At 50.2% G+C, this 16,146-nt stretch overlaps 1 protein-coding gene across 1 annotated transcript in view; it reads left to right on the plus strand.

Moving 5' to 3' along the window:
• Positions 1-13,703, plus strand: part of RNF43 (ring finger protein 43) — a 59,540-nt gene extending 45,837 nt beyond the window's left edge. Inside the window, exons 3-9 of the mRNA XM_049803388.1 lie at positions 722-796; positions 2,119-2,250; positions 2,780-2,881; positions 3,542-3,697; positions 4,300-4,402; positions 4,870-6,399; positions 12,573-13,703. Coding sequence (XP_049659345.1) covers positions 722-796; positions 2,119-2,250; positions 2,780-2,881; positions 3,542-3,697; positions 4,300-4,402; positions 4,870-6,399; positions 12,573-12,616 — 2,142 coding nt within the window. The 3' untranslated portion in view covers positions 12,617-13,703. The remainder of the gene's footprint in view (positions 1-721; positions 797-2,118; positions 2,251-2,779; positions 2,882-3,541; positions 3,698-4,299; positions 4,403-4,869; positions 6,400-12,572) is intronic.
• Positions 13,704-16,146: the final 2,443 nt, after the last annotated feature.

Raw genomic sequence — 16,146 nt, forward strand, 5'->3', positions numbered from 1 at the left:
CTTGAAGGGCTTGGTGGGAGGACGTGGGTGACCCCACAAGGTACTCCAGGCAGTGTGCTTTGACCTCACCAGGGTGGTATGTATACTCATTTGGGTGGGTCTCAAAGCTGTTCTCCTCAGACCACAGCAACTGGTGGGCTCTGAAAAGCCATCTCACTCCTAATCCTAGACCAGACCTGCAGCCCAGGCATCGCCTGAGTTTCCCCCTGATGAATGTGGGGTACGGGGACCAGGGAGAGCAATGTGTATGGGAGTCAGGCCCATAGACAGCCCACGGCTGGTGCACCCACGGTGGGATGTGGAGACCTGCAGAGGTTTTTGCTGTTCTGGGACAGGAGGGTTGTGTAGCAGTCAGCAGGGCTAATGGGGCTGCAGATCCCTCCCCAGCAAATCCAGCTCTGAAGCAAAGGGGCACATGACACAGACAGCTGGGGAATTTGGTGTTTAGGTTTATGGGTTGCTGTGACTGCAAGCCCACCAACTAATTTCCCTCCACAGCTAGAGGGAGAAACTGTCCATGAACCGCAGAGCTCTAGCAAGAGCAGGAACTGCAGCTCAACACAAGTACAGAAACCAAGGTGTAAGCTATTTTCTCAATCTAAGCAGCAGGTGCTTCTTTCTTCTGTGAAGAGCCAGGGAGACAGACACATATCCAGATGGTAGATGTTAATACAGATGTACAATACAAAACGTCCACTGAAGCTTCCGTTCTTTTGGACAGGCAAAGCTGGCGGGGGAGCGTGGAGCCCGTGCAATCCTTTTTGACATTACCGATGATGAAAGTGCTGCTGATCAGGTACAAACCCCATTGATATTATCTGCTAAACCCCAGTGCCCCTGTCCATCCCAAAACATGCCCAGGTCAGGACGCACCAGCTACCAACAACACGCAGTGGGAGGTTCCAGAAGGATAACTGCAGGCTGGCTTTGAACGGTGGCTCTTACCCAGCTCATCCATGCACACAGACAGCGCTTTTCTCTTTTGCTCGCTCCGTGGCACGTCCAGATCTCCACATAGCACAAGCAGGCCAGCAGCTTGTGAACAGCACCTTGCTGCTCTTAAAGGACATTGTCTGGTCAACGGAGCTTTTCTGCCAGGACCTGGATGCTTCCTCTTAGGAAGTGACAGATTACCCAGTCTCATCTAGTCCAGACAGCCCTGGTGTACCTTCGGGGAAAGATGATTTCTTGAGTTTTCAAGCAAAAGTCACGGCCACCCTGCTATGCTGTTGCTGATAGTCCTGCTGCAAGTTTAACACTGGTTTAGAAACCTCCAGAGGTCCCTTCCACCAACACTGCTGTCATCTCTGGAAAGGAATAGATGCCTCATCGAAATAATCAAGAGATAATGAAAAGCATCGAGCATTAGATAAGAGGACAGATAGGGGAGCTGGTGCCTGACCTTATCAAAACTCTGGGCTGACTCCTGCTTGCTGGATACATCCCTCATGGTTCCTTCATGCACTTATAGCTTAATTTCTGACACCAGAGAAATGCAGCAGTGAGTGCAGGCCCGTGGGGTGATGCTGAGGTTGCTCAGTAAGGGTATGGGAAGTGGTTAGTGGGTCAGATGGCCACCCTGGTTCAGGTCAGTCTGGAGGAGAGGGCAGACTCGGACACTTGCCGAGCCAGCCTGCGCCAGGCTGCCAGGACCGTGGTGGAAAACTGCCGGTATGATCAGAAACAAGCAGAATGTCCTGCAGATCACAGAAGGAGGAGGGGGAACACTGATGGGTCTCACAGGAAAAGAAGAGGAAGCATCTCTGTAGTGAAGGCAGCACTCGGCAGTGTTGTTGGCAGTCACCATGTGGAAGAGGAGAGACCAAGAACTTTTGCATAGGGGCTTGAAAGAGGAGCAAAGAGACACTGAGCAGTGTCCAGTTGTGCATGAGGAGGCACCATGGAAGGAAATGAAGAAAGACATGCTGAGAAGTTGGTAAAAAAGGAGGAGCTTCCATCTGATTTCATCATAGAGGGATAGTGCAAGTCTGGGAGAGCAGCCAGTCTCTAAAGTGTGTGCAAGAAGCATTGGGAGGAACCGGATGTTCCTGGGGGCGTAGGATAGTCCTTGTTTCAGGCTATTCTGGACCATCTCTCACTGTGTTTGTTTCTTTACAGCTGAGAAAGCCCAGAGGTCTGAGTCAGCCTGTGGTTCTGATCAGGGGCCATGATGCTGAGCTTCTCATGGGTGTTGTGAACAAGAACAGAGAGGCCCACGTGAAGATAGAGGTCAAGGAGCCACCAGCTTGGGTGAGAGACACACCATTCCCACTGCCTTCTGTATCCTCCCTCCCAAGCTGCCATGCCATGGAATAGGACCTTCCCAAAGATGCTGAGCTTTCCTCCCCAGGGATGGAGATCACAGCTCTCTTTGCAGGAGCTGCCTGTCTGCATCATTCAGATGACGTGCTGCAAATAAAGGCCCAAAAGTGCTTTCAGCTTATTTAGTTTCTTTTGCTTAAAACATCATAAGTGAGGCGAGGGGATTCCCTGTCTCTTCAGGTGAGAGCAAGCCTTGATTTTGTCATCTTGTGCTACCTTAGACCATGGCCTCTAGGGAGCTGAGATGCTGCAAGACAGAGAAATTCCATTCCTGCTGGGATGTGCAGAAAAGACTGAATCCTTTTTCTTTTATCTGTAAAGAGAAAGGTGGTAGAGCTTGGCCAAGGATCATGTATTCAAAAGCTGATGGTCAGGAAGAGATCAGGATTCCCCTGCCTAGCCTCTAATTCCCATCCCTGCCACGTGAGAGTAACTTCTTTCCTGTTTCATCCAACAGCCAGACTATGACGTGTGGATTCTTCTCACGGTGGTCAGCACTGTGGTTGTCATCATTTTGATTTTTGTTGTCCGCACAAAGTGCCAGCTGAACAGGACTCAGGTAGGAATCTCAAAGATGTGTGTGAGCAAACAGAAACACATGAAGGGCAGGACCAGACACAGTTTGGGAAGGGAAGTGTGCCTCTCTATGAACTGAAAATGTGGCCCCATGAGGCAGGAGCAGCCCAGGGACAAGTGGAGTGATCTTGAGATGGGCTGGCAGTGTCCCTCGTGTGGTGGCCTTGCTCTCCTCCTGCCATACCACCAGCACTGCAGCCTGCAGTCCCAGCACCTTTTGGAGCTTGTCCCAGCACCCAAAGCTGCAGAGCTGGGCCACAAGCTCTTGATTTCAACAGTATTGTCTTTATTGGTAGAGAGTAGAAGATTTAGTATTTTTAATAGAAGCTAACAAATTAAATAATCATCTTTCCAGTGTCAGATGTATTTCCAGATTTGAGAATACACCGTTTGTCCTATAGAAAGACAAGCCTTTGGGGCTCAAAAATCCAGCACTGCTGAGTGATTTTGAATGTCCACTGCCAGATGTCTCCTGCTGGTGACAAAGCCGACTCTGGCTAAGTCAGGTTAAACAAAAAGTCACCTCTACAAATACGTACCGCCCCCAATTTCCTGATAATCCCATTCTGAAAATGGAAGGGCGGCAAGAAGTATGGCAATGTAAGGCTGAGCCTCTCCTTAAAGCTTCCTTTCTCCCTGGCAGGACTCCTTGCAGCAGCAGACCATGCAGGCCATTGGGCAGCTGGCCACGCGCAAGTACCAGGCAAGGTGCCGGCAGACGTCGCGATGGGACTCGGCCAGCAGCTGCAGCTCAGCCCCGGTCTGTGCAATTTGCCTGGAGGAGTTCAGCGAGGGCCAGGTAGGCTGTGGGCATGGCTGCTGGTTAGCCATGGCTCTGAGCTTCCTGGCCACAGTCAGATTAGAGCTGCAGTGGGAGCTGGGCAGTCTGGCAGGGGTGGGAGGCCCTTGGGATGTTTCCTTCAGCAACTCCTGAGGGCTGGGAAAGGACCAGCACTGATGGAGGTCTGCCTGCCCCTTGGCCAAAAAAGCCCTTCCCCTGCTGAAGTCACTTGCCTGCAGATTCAGATTCCCTGAAGATGGGTCTCCAGCTGTTGCAGTAGGATAAAAATACCCATGATACGTCCATGTTGAAATAACGGGTCAAAAGTGGGGTTCGCTTCTCCAAAGCACTCAGCCTGAAACCCTCCTATTTGCGAGGGCTAGCACCTCTCTGGACCTTCACACCCCAGAGCTGGATGCAGCGAGCAAAATCAGAGCTGCCAGGCTGCTGCGCAGCCTCCTCCATGCAAAGCTGGGCTGCAGATAGCTCGCCGTTAGACATCTTTTCATCCTACAAGGCTTGCTTCCATCAAGAAGGACCCATCCAGGTCTTGGGAATGGTTCTTCTTGCTCATGCTCCTCCTTGCTTATACTCCTCCTCTTCTCTCCACCTCTCTCTAGGAACTGCGGATCATCTCGTGCTCCCATGAGTTTCACCGGGAGTGTGTTGACCCCTGGCTGCAGCAGCACCACACATGTCCGCTTTGCATGTTCAATATTCTTGGTAGGGCTCAGACACAGCATTTCCCGGCCAGGGATGGGCTTGGGTGCAGGGGTTGTACCCAGGAGGTCCATGTACCCTTGGGCAACGCATACATGGGTGCATCAGCAGGAGCGTGCATCTCCGTGCACGTGGGTGTACAGGGCACTGTGTGCATGGAGAGGGGTCCCTGTGTGTGTGAGCCCCCGCAGTGTTACAGCGAGGTGCTGGGCTTGGGCAGTGACCTGCAGCAAGAGGAGGGGTTTCCAGTCCTGGGAGCTGTGGGGAAGGGAGGTGGGATCTGAGGGTCAGGGCAGCAGGGAGGGTGCTGTGTGTGCAGGACCATCAAGACGGTTTGGTGGTGGCAGTGAGTTGCAGGGCACGGATGGGACATGGGACTGTAGTGGCAGTGCAGGGGAGGCTCGCCAGTGGTGGGACTACTGCAGCTGGGCTGTGGGACGTATGCTGGATGCTCCCTTCTCTCTCCATAGCCAGAGACTCAGTGGACCAGGCCGCAGCCGCTGGCTCCAGGCTGGCCCCTCAGGACATGGAGCCTGGACGGCGACTCCACCTTTTCCGCCAGCACCCAGGACATGCCCTTTACCACCTCCCACACGCATATCCTCAGAGGAACCTCAGGAGCTTTCCCCCAGAGCCAGCCCATGGCAACCCCTTCTTCCACTCTCCGGAGCTCTCCCAGCTGGATTTTGGCACCATCCACTACATGCCTTACAGGCCAGCCACCTCCCTGCTTGCCTGTGGCCACCCACCTCCCCTTGCCCCGGGCCTGCTGGGCCAGCAGCACCCCAACCCCTCGGCGTGCGGGCAGATGCTGCCACCCCACAGGACTTGTTCTCTCCAGCCCCAGCCCCCCTGCCTGGGGCTCAAGGCAGCCCTGGTGCACAAGCAGCACCGTGTACCCGCCCTGCGCCGGGGGGTCAGCCACGGCCACCAGCACAACAGCAGTGGCTCTGGGGAGAGCTATCTCACGGACCACAGCGGGTATCTGGCAGACGGGCCAGGCAGTGACTCCAGCTCGGGGCCCTGCCACGGTTCCTCCAGTGACTCCATGTTGAACTGCACGGACGTCAGTCTGCAGGGCATCCATGGCAGCTGCTCCACGTTCCGCAGCTCCCTCAGCAGCGACTACGACCCCTTCGTGTACTGCAGCTCGGAGGGACCCACCACAGACAACGGCCAGGAGCAGCCACAGCCGCCGAGGGAGACGCGGCCCAGGTCCGTGGACCTGATGGTGCCTGGAGGTGCTGCTCCGGCCAAGGCCCAGGTGCTCAGCCACGTCCACTACCACCACCACCAGCACCACCACTACAGAAGAGACATGGAGTGTCCACCTGGGCGTGCTGGGCAGGGGCCTGGGCAGCGCAAATCCCGGTACTCTGGGGCCAAAGTTGGCTTCCACGGTTCTCGGACACAAAAGAGGAGCGAGAAAAACAATCACTGTCAGCAGCCTCTGGAAAGCGGCGCTGTGCTGCAGGAGGCAGCTCCGGCAGGACAGCCAGCCTGTACCCAGCAAGGCTGGGAGTCCCCTCATGCCCCCTCCGCTTCTCCAAACAGGTTGGACTTCAGTGTAGATGCCAACAGACAATCAGGAGCAGCTGGCACATCCCCTGTCCCACTGCCCCCGAGACACAGCTTACAGAGCCGTCATCACCGAAGGAAAAGAAAGTGTCCCCTGGAGCCCAACCCTGCTCTCCTGCCCGAGGACTCAGCCTTGCCCAAAGCCTGCGATGCTCACATTCCTCACGGCCATCCCGCTGGCTACCGCTGCTCGCCCGAAGTCCAGCCTCTGATCCCAAGCGCTCCCCTGCCCTGCGGCTTGGGCTCTCGGCCGCTCTGGAAGTGTTTAGTGCTGCAGTCCGACACAGAGCTGAAAAAGCAGGAGGAGGGGTTGTCAGGACGGGAGGGAAACTGCACGGTTCCTGCTGATTTCTCAGGGACGGGCAACCCCAGACACAGTCTGAGTCTTCACCTTCACTGCCCGTCTCAGCAGGGTAGTCAGGGTAAGTCTGGGGTTTGCCTCTTCTTGCAGCAAGCAGGTGAATAAGGGTGGTTTGCTGAAGGTACTCTGGCCGCCAGTAGACCTGGTGTCTTCACAGTGAGCTTTCCTAGAGGACCACTGGCAACAGATGTGTTTCAGAGCTCACCTCTCTGGAGATGATGGCCTGAATGATTAGCAAGTCTGTTAATGAGTGCACCAAACCCTGCAGTCTCATGCTAAATCATACAAATGAGAAATAAGGTGGCTATTTTTAACTAAGCATCTCTAGCAGCTGGAATATCTCCCAAAGGAAGGGGCAGTGTGTCCTTACATCAGGCTGGATGTCTTACTCGCAGAGTTGTTATCATTAAGGCTTATTGGGCTCTAGCTGTTTTAGCCAACCCCAGCTAACCGGAATCAACAAGGAAGTGTGCGTGGCCGGTGGTAGTAGGAGAACAAACTAAATGAGTTTATGGATTTGCACATCTCTCATTTCTCACCTGCCTCTGTTGTGTGGGAGTTGCTTTTTAGTGTCTTGGAAATCAGACATAATTAAAGTTTGGCCCTTTGCCTAACTGCTGTACATCTCTCGCTGAAAGAGGGAAAATGCATTTGAGACAAGGCCGTTTGAAAGAACCTAACTGAGTTTAGCTCCCAGGTCTTGCTCTCTCAGGCTTCTCTGAATACCGCAGCCTGGGAGTCAGCATGGGCAGGTGCTGGCTCTGAGCAGAGCCTGGCTCCCTTCCTCACCCTGGCACTGACTCACTGAAGGTCCTTGGGCAAATCATTTTGATTTAGGCACCAAATACAGATCTAGCTGCCTAATTTCTGTTGAAATGCTGGCTTTAAACTCGTGACTCACCATGCCCATTGTGCCACAGAGATAATAACTTCCTCCACATGCTCGTCTATCCAGCCCTACACCACACCCAGGCTGCTGGTGGTGGAGCGCGGGCCGAGGAGGCAGCAGGGAAGGGGGAGAGGCTGGATGGGGCACGGTGCTCTGGGCTCCCAGGAACAGATTTTTTTTTTCCCAGGTGCAGAAGTGCCTGACACTGCAGATAGGTGGTATGGAAGGTTCTTCAAAGGGCCCGGGGGGATGCTGCTGTTTCGAGAGATAAGGAGGCAGCAGTGCAGAGCTGTCTCTCTGGTTTGCAGGTAGCTCTGAGTGCTGATGTCCCCTGAGGTGGAGGTGGTGGGAGGTGATATTGCCAGGACACAGTCCTCCCAGGGTCACAGCAGGGGACCTCCACATGGAGCGAGCCCTCCTGGCATGAGGGCAGGCTGCTCACGAGTTGCTTTGAGCTCCCATTTCAAAATGAAACTGGGAGCACTCCCCAAGCCACCAGAGCAGGAGTCTGTGCACCTAATGTGGGGCACTGGGTGCTGCAGTGTCCAGGGCATTGCAAGGGTCCGTTCTGTGATGCCTCTGTCTCTTTGTAGATGGTCCCAGCTGCCCAGATCTGTGCCTACCTCCTGATGGCATGATGGGGGAAGGCTCTCTGACACCCATCCAGAGCCAGTGTGCTTTGCCAAGCTCACAGTCTTCATTCCCTCTTACCTCTGTTTACCAGTAGCTGGAAGGACCAATGTGTCTGAAAGCAGTGTGACTCTATGGCTATTTGACTACAGTAGCTTCTGTAGATGCTTTCAGGACCAGCCAGAGAGTCAGAATCTCATTGTAAGATTGAGAAAATACATAGAAAGGAAAGATTTAACTTTGTTAGGAACTGACGACAGTTGAAGAGAGTGGGAGCTCATGCAGAAAAGCCATCAAGCTGAAAACATGTTAGTTGACACAACACAACCTTTGAGTTATAATCACGTTGATTCTTTATCTTAGAAAGGGACTGGACATAAATCAATAGAGAACAAGTAAAAAGAGCAAAGAACAATCTCTATAGACAGTCCCATGTAAGCAGGACACAAAAAAATAGACAAGGAGACCAAGAAGAAATGCATATATGCCTCTAGATAAATGTTGTAAGGCTGAAATGTAAGTGGATGAATTAGAAAGCCCAGCTTTAAATTAAAGTTTTGACATATACTTTTCAGAAACCCAGTTTAAAAAAAAAACACAAGCAGTGGGATCCTGTAATTCCCAGGTGAAATTACAGAGAGGAGAAAAGTATGTCTTTTCTGGTTGCATGGGAGGGACACTATGCATTAAGGAGAGCGTAAAGTCCAATGACAAGTAACACAAAAATCCCCAATTGTGCCTAAGTAGGAGGAGTATGGTATTAGGGTTATAATACACTGCTTTAGCACAGGCTGCAAAAGAGGAGTCTACGTATACATGAGAATCTTCTTCAAATAATACTAAAAGAAACAGTCAAAAGAATAAGATACTTTTGGGCACAGGGATCATTTAAAGCCCCAGAAAAGGGCTGGCCAAGCAGCAGAGCAGAGAGGGCAATTTGAAGCAAGAAGCCAATCTTCCAAAGTGAAGGTGTGGCTAGACAAAGAAGCCAGAAAAGAGTTGGATGCAAAGCTAAGTGCAGAGCCACGGTGAAGCAGGCCAGGAAAGATTTCTGTGAACAGCTTGTGAAAAAGAGAGAGACTATTAATGCAAACGTTTTCAACTCCATAGGAAGGAAGAAGGCTGCCAGAGGCTCTGCAGGTCTAGGGAGTAACAGAGGTCTAAGAGGGATGTTCAAGGGCTGTAACCACATAGCAGAAGAGCAAACTGAATTTACTGCATTAGTGATCAGTGTGGAAGTGCTTGAGGAGGTTCTCACCTTGGCGCATCTTTGTTCATGGCATGGGGTAGATGATCCCTCATAAATCACCAGTTTGAGCATTTCTGAAATGCATCAATAAAGTGGATAGTAACAAATTGCCAGGGCAACAGATCACTCACCTGGGCATTGTGTAGGGGCTCAAGCGCAAAACTGCTAAATCACGAATGTGGACTGCAATCTGTTACCCATGCCCAGAGCCAGAAGGAAGAGCTGAGGGCAATATCAGCTTGAAATAGCTGAAGCAAGAGAATGATGAGCCTGACTTTCCTGCCAAGCAAATTGTTAAAAATTCAAATACAGGGTCTGACTTGTAGGCACATGGCTAAATGTGAAAACCAGGGAAGGAGGCAACACAACTTTTGTAGAGAGATAACGCCTTGCAGATCTTTTAGGGGAATGAAGCTCTCAAAGGACAAAAGGAAAAGTGCTCTCATAGGTAAATAAGTCGCCAAAAAAAATAGGAGACAAAGTGCAGATCAGTCTTAATGGAGGAAAGTTATTCGGAGAAGGAGGAAAGTCAAATTCTGCAACTGTCTGCACCTTTCAGCAAGTTCATAAATATCCTGGACAAGGAGAGGAGATAGCAAAGTTTATAAAAGACAAAATCCTTCAGGACTGTCAGCTTTAAAACTGGTTACAAACCATTACAGAAGGATCTCCTGTTGCTGTGTTATCAGGAATAGAGTGGTAGATGAAATCCCATGTAAGTAGCACAAAATGCCACACATGAGCAGAACCGCTTCAAAGTAAAAATCACATTATTACTAGGAGCTAGCTGGGAACAAATGTGGGACAAGCAGAGTGCACCATGATGCAGCTGCCTACATCTGTGATGCTTTCTCAGCTAGCATCCACCACGGATCACCACTTCCCCAAAAAAAGATATAGCAGACTTGGGAGAAGTGCAGAAAGGTATCAGTACAATCACAACAATGAGGTTTTTCTGAGAAAACAGAAAGAATATAGAGACTTTCATGTGGGAAAAAGATGATTAGCAGAGGATATGAAAGAGAGGATATGAAATCAGGAGAGCAGGGGAGAAGGCAGATGAGAAAGACTCACTGGTGCTTATAACAAAATAAGTGATGGCATCAAATGGGAACCAGAAGCTTTAAAACACCCAATAAGGTAACACATGGTGTGTAATGAAACTGGTGCTTATTGCCCAGAGGAAGTAGGTGCCAGAAGTAAAATGGGTTTGAGAGCCTAGATCAAGAGCTATCAAATGCAGATATGCAAATACACTCTCTGGCTCAGGAAGTCCCTAAACCAGGGTTTCCAGAAGCTGACAGTGCTCCTGTGGGATGCAGCACCCTCCAGGTGTGTGCTTACCTTGCCCAGCTGCAAGGTGAGGCTGAATCTTGGTCCACTGCCCCTGGAAAAACTCCACTTGTGCAAGCAGTGCCATGCATTGGCATCGCAAGGAATAACACTGCCCACAGCCATTGCCAGTGTTCTGCAGATGATCCCGAAGGTACTTGCATGATCTTGGAGTTTATGCCGCTTCCTTGAGCACCTCCACCAGCTTTTCTTGGTGGGGTTTGCATAAAGATACATCCCTGCCTCTCTTGCCTGGGAGACTATACCTGGGAGTTGTTTCACTGAAGAACCAATCCTCAAGCAATGCAGAATGGATCCTCTTAAGAGAAGTCAGACAACTAGCAGTGAATTACAGCTAGATGGCTTCCTAAACCACCCCAGCACGCATGTATCTTGTCCCAGAACAGCCAGATTACTCTCAGCACAGGCTGATGAAATCTCTTGATTTCTCTCTCTGGGAAGTCTCACCTCCTGCAGCATGCCGTCAGCATCCTCCCCCTCTCCTCCATCTCCTGCTCATCCTTTTAGCCATTCCCTTTTATGTCATGTCTTTGATCTTTGCTAGAGAGGGGGAGAGGGTTTAGAGGGCAGAAAAAGACCAGTGTTAAAACCTAACACCCAAAGAACAAGATTTCTGTTGTATCGCCAAGGTATGCTCCTTCAGGTCATTGCCCGGTGTGGGTCTCAATGGCCAGTTCAGCAACTGAGGCTCTACCACCTCTCCCAGTTCAAGACCTTTTTTTAACTTTCCTTTCTGTTTGTATAATAGGGGACACTCACACAGGCATGGTTTTCAGAAAATATTTTAATAATGCTATTTGAGACTCAGGGCATCTGACTAATCACAGAGTGATCAAAGCTGTACAGTCCCTTTTGCATTGCACATAAGCTGGTGTACATGAGAAGCAGTTGGCAATGGCTTATTCAATGTACCAGTGACACAAATCACAAATGCCGGCTATGTTCAAATGCTGTCTTCTGGTACTTTGGCCATGCCTGCACATATATCTATAACACTGTGTCTGTACATTAATTTTCCCATGTTGATTAGCTACATTTTCTAAGCAGAATCTCATTTGCTTGTTTTCTTCCCATATATTTAATTTTCAGAGGTCCTGTTCCTACAGCTGGTGATTTATTACAAACAAGAATTTGCTGTGACTTTTGAAAAGTTGTTTGAATTGCTCTCTATGAGTATCTATATAGGCATTTGTTTCCTGTTGATCTCAGGAACATTCAGGAAAAGGGAAATGTGAAAAATAATGCATGTATGCCTTTACTGGGCTATGCTGACCCTGCGTGAGAGCTCTAGGCAGACTTGAAAGACATCTGGGAAAGGGACTGTGGTGTGTGCGTCAACACTTAGTCACTTAGAAAGCGACTATCTGAAGCAATACCTCAGGGTGTACCATTTCTAGGCAGCCCTTATGTTCAGTGTTTCAAAGTAAACTACTCAGCATGTGCCTGTCAATAATTCACCAGGCGGAAGGAGTTGGTGAAGAGCTTGAGCTGCAGTCTTTGCTGGCTGGGCATGAAGGATTGGCATTTATGGCCAACCACCACTTACTGGGTTTGGCTTGTTTGGGACTCGGAAGCAATTTGTGCAACTTCTTGAACACCATGAAACGCACGTGCCATCCCTTTCTTGCACACACACATCACTTGCAGTCTGCTTTTGTTGTCTGGAGTTTCTGTTGTTGTTGTCACCTGTCCCTGGAAGATGCTGCCTTGGCACTGTGTGAGTATGAATTGGTGTTATTTTCTGTTGCTAATAATTTTTAAAATGGCTGTAGAGATTTTCCTTAAAGAGCAAGCATCAAAAAGCCTCAAAAGCAAACATCTAGTAGCAATATGAATGCTGGGGTGCACCATGCCCTTAGCCTGTACCTTCTGAAATATTTGAAGGGTAGCTTGACATTTTATCTTTACATTTTATTGTGCTTTAACTTATAGGAATAAACTGACTGGGGAGGTGGCCAGAAAAGTCCCTCCAAAATACTGGGAGAAACTTGGTGGCTTTCCCTGCAGCATCTGTTCTCTGTATTGCAGGGTCAAGGCCCCAGCAGCTGCAGAGTCTGGGATTGTTCAGCTAGTTGCAGCTGACACTTTTCTTTTTCCTTTTCTTTGAATGCAGGATCTGAAGAGGAGGTCCAGGATGTCCATGAACACTCAGTTTAATAAAACACTGGCCTGTTTGCTTATGAGAGAGCTGGAGTGGACAAAGATGTTCAGCGCACCAGCTGTAGAGGAGCTCACATCTTGCTCTTTGCACAGGCAATGCGTAATAACCAGCCCTGACCTGCATGGCCCACGCCAAGATGCAGACTGCAAATAAGCAATGTGACACTTGTGGTCTCCTCGCATGGTCCCAGGTTGCAATGGTCACACAAATACAGAGCCGTGTTCTCCAGGTCCCATTGTCCTTTGAAGGCACAGGCAGCCCATCTTCATCCTGTGGCATCTATCTGCGTGGGCTGGTTTGCTCAGAGAGCGGCCTTGGGATTCACCAGCTGGAGAGCTCGCGGAGTGAGTGCAAGCTGCTATTTTGGCATGTTCATGCCACAGAAGGTTTTGCTAAAGACTTCAAAAATAAACAAGCCTTCGAGACCAAAAGCTGCAGAAATGACTTTCTGTGGCCTGGTAGCTCCTGACTTCATTTCCTCACTTAGGTCAAAAGCCAGATTTCTTCACTCAACTTTTCCACTCTTATTTCAGACACAGGAACAAGCTATTCTCCATCTCACCACTCATAGGTCTGCCCTGCAAGTTGCTTCTTCTGACTTCATTGGAAACCAACAGCTCTCACCACTTTTGATCACTTTGTTGTCCCTCAGCTGACGCCACCTCGGCCATTTGCTGCAATCTGCCAGCAGCAGGAGAGGTGAAGACACAGGGACAATGGCAGGGAAGGAGCTGGGTCAGACTCTATTGCAAAGAATCCACCCTCTCATCTGGCAATGTGAACAAGTCTCTCACTCATCCTCTAACTCCTCCACCTACCCTCAGAACAAGTGTGATGGCCAGCCCTGTTAAGAGCAACTCATTTGTTAGGCATATTTCAAACCTGAGATGCCCCAGTCACAGGAGTCATGGAAAATCCTTGAGTTCACGTGGCTCCTGCTTCTCTCCTTCCTCCCTTGTTGCCCCAAGACACAGCAAAAATTCCCAGCAAAAGCATTCATAATAAATGCAGAGCAGAGCCCCATCCATCACCCAGCCATATCTTCGTATTCCTGAGTCACCTGAAACGGTCCTGCAAAAGAATTTTTCAAAATACCCTTCTGCCTTTTCTAACTTTTTGATGATGGAGAGAGAAAACTTGAGAAATTGCTAGGCTCTTGGTTTATTACTTCCCCCCCCTTCCCATTTGTGGGGGTTTTTTTTGAATGTCACTACTTCTTATTTCCTACATCATATAATTTGGGGACATTCAAGTAAATAAAACCTGCCAAATTCAAAAGATACAGAACCCAAACAGTTTTCATACAGCAGGGACTTAGACTGTCTGAGTTCATTGCCCTAAATGATCTTTCAGGCCAAAGAATTAGCCAGATTCCCACATGAAGTGCACGTTTATACAGCACCAAGTGTTTCCAGAGTTAATGCTAATGAAGCATTGGTGAGGACAGTACACTGGAGCTGAAGGTAACTCCTGACAATTTGAAACCCTGTGTAGGGACAGACTTCCCCCATCTGCTCAGTAAGCTTTCTCTGTCTTCCTCTGAAGCAGCAGCTTCTTCTCCAGTTCAGGAGAGCGCACTGGTTATGTAGTCCCAGTTCAGGATAATTCTGCCTCTGCCTTCGTTGGTGAGGAAAGCTTTTTATGGGGTTTGCTGCCCTTAATCTTTGAAAAAGGCATCTTTGTCCCAGCTGCTAATCAGTCACTGACATTCAAGTGATGGTTTGAAAAGTCAGCCAATAGCACTGTTTTGAACAAAACACTATTCCCTTGTTAGTGTTCGTTTCTTGTCTCCTGTGACCAAGCCTCTGCAGGACCTTTCGGTCTAGAGAAGAGCTGAATTTCTTTCATGAAAGAACCCAGCAGAACTATATTTTAACCTTTCCAGGCTCTTCTTGCTTGTCCTACAGAGCAAGCTCGCAAGCAAGACACAAGCTCAGATGTTTTCTCCCTTGCAGGGAAGTCAGTCTTAAACTAGAGGAAGAAAACCCAGCAGTGGGTCTAGATTCCCCCTGTTCAACTTCTTGTGCACGTGGTCCATGGCTTGTCTCAACCAGCTCCCTACATTCTTGACTATCCTGGAGGACTCCAGTGACTTTACAGAGGGGAGGGTCATGAAGTCTGGGTGCGCCCAATGGTTTCTTTAGGAGCCAAGAAGGCTGAGAGCCTCCAGGGATGCATTTCACTGCCTCAAAGGAACAAGCATCTAGTTTGCAGTCTAAAAGTCCTCTTCTCTTTCCCTCCTTATCCTTAAAAAAAAAGGAGGGCTCTGAATCTGTGGCAAACACCAAGCTTCTTGGAGAAAGTGGTCAGCACTAACGCACCCTTTCCACTCCCTATTGCAGTATTACCAGGCTGTGCAGGGCAATGCCTGCTTTAAAGTGGTTTCCCTTCCAGATGTTATGCTGCTGCTCCTTTTCATCTAGAAAATGGCCATCCTAGATGCTGGGCCCCCTCCCTGGGGCTTGCTGAGCTGAATGAGAGCGTGCAGGTCTGCCTCAGTGGGTTCTCGTGGGAGGAGAGGGAGGAACTCTCCGGGAAGGTAGTTTTTAAGAACCTCTTCAGTAGACGGACTACCATCCTTGGCTGCCTGGAAGGGAAGAAGCAATACCTGAGAAAATGGGGAATGGCTCCTCTCAGTTCTGTACCTCTTGCTTCTGGGCAATGTTTTTGAGTGCTCAGTACCCTTGGGCTCCATCACCCAATTTCTTCAGCATCACCACAATGAAGTGGAGCTCATTTTCCTTCGTTGCGTCCAAAGTCCCAGCTGAAGACCAATGGAAGCCGGAGCATCCCAAACTCCCTCTATCCAAAACCAAAGCCCCAGCCCTTCCCCAGGGACCGGACCTCCCACCCCACCGAGATGGGTACCGTGGGCCAGGCTGGGTGGACCTCCCCCCTTCCTGCACAGAGCCTCCGCTCTCCCTTTTATGTTCAGATCCTTTTGAAATGTGAATATAGGTTTGTTTTTTTTGTTGTTGGTTTTTGTTTTGTCTTTTTGCTGAGTCTGTCCTGGCTCTTGGGGCTTGGGAATAAATTATGACCCAAAAAAAAGGAAGAATACGTTTTATATATATGCAAAACTGTGTATTTATGTCCGATAGAAACAAAGATGTGTGGATATGCTGATGTGCTCAGAAATATATTTATTTACTAATATATTTATCCATGTACCCGGTCTGCTCGCCTGGTTTTGTTCTTTGTACCGAGCCATCGGGGCTGTGCCTCCGTCCAACGCCACGGAAATAAGTCGCTCGGAGGGCGGCCCCGGCCCCGGGCCCGGCGAGAGGGTCTGCGGCCCGCCGAGTGGGCCGGGCCCGCTCTGACGGCTGGCTCCGGCCGGGGCGCTGGGCCGGCTCTGCCCGTGCCTGGAGCCCCGGGGCCCGCCCGGGCGCTGTTGGCCGCCCCCCGCTGCCCTCGGCGGCTCCTCTGCCGCCCTCCGCCGGCCGCGGAACCTGCGGAGCGGCGGGCGGAGCCCATACAGCCGCTCCCGCTTGCCCCGCCGCCGCCCGGCCCGGCCCGGCCCAGC

This window comes from Accipiter gentilis, chromosome 6 (genome assembly GCF_929443795.1).
Source record: "Accipiter gentilis chromosome 6, bAccGen1.1, whole genome shotgun sequence".
Taxonomy (NCBI): domain Eukaryota; kingdom Metazoa; phylum Chordata; class Aves; order Accipitriformes; family Accipitridae; genus Astur; species Astur gentilis.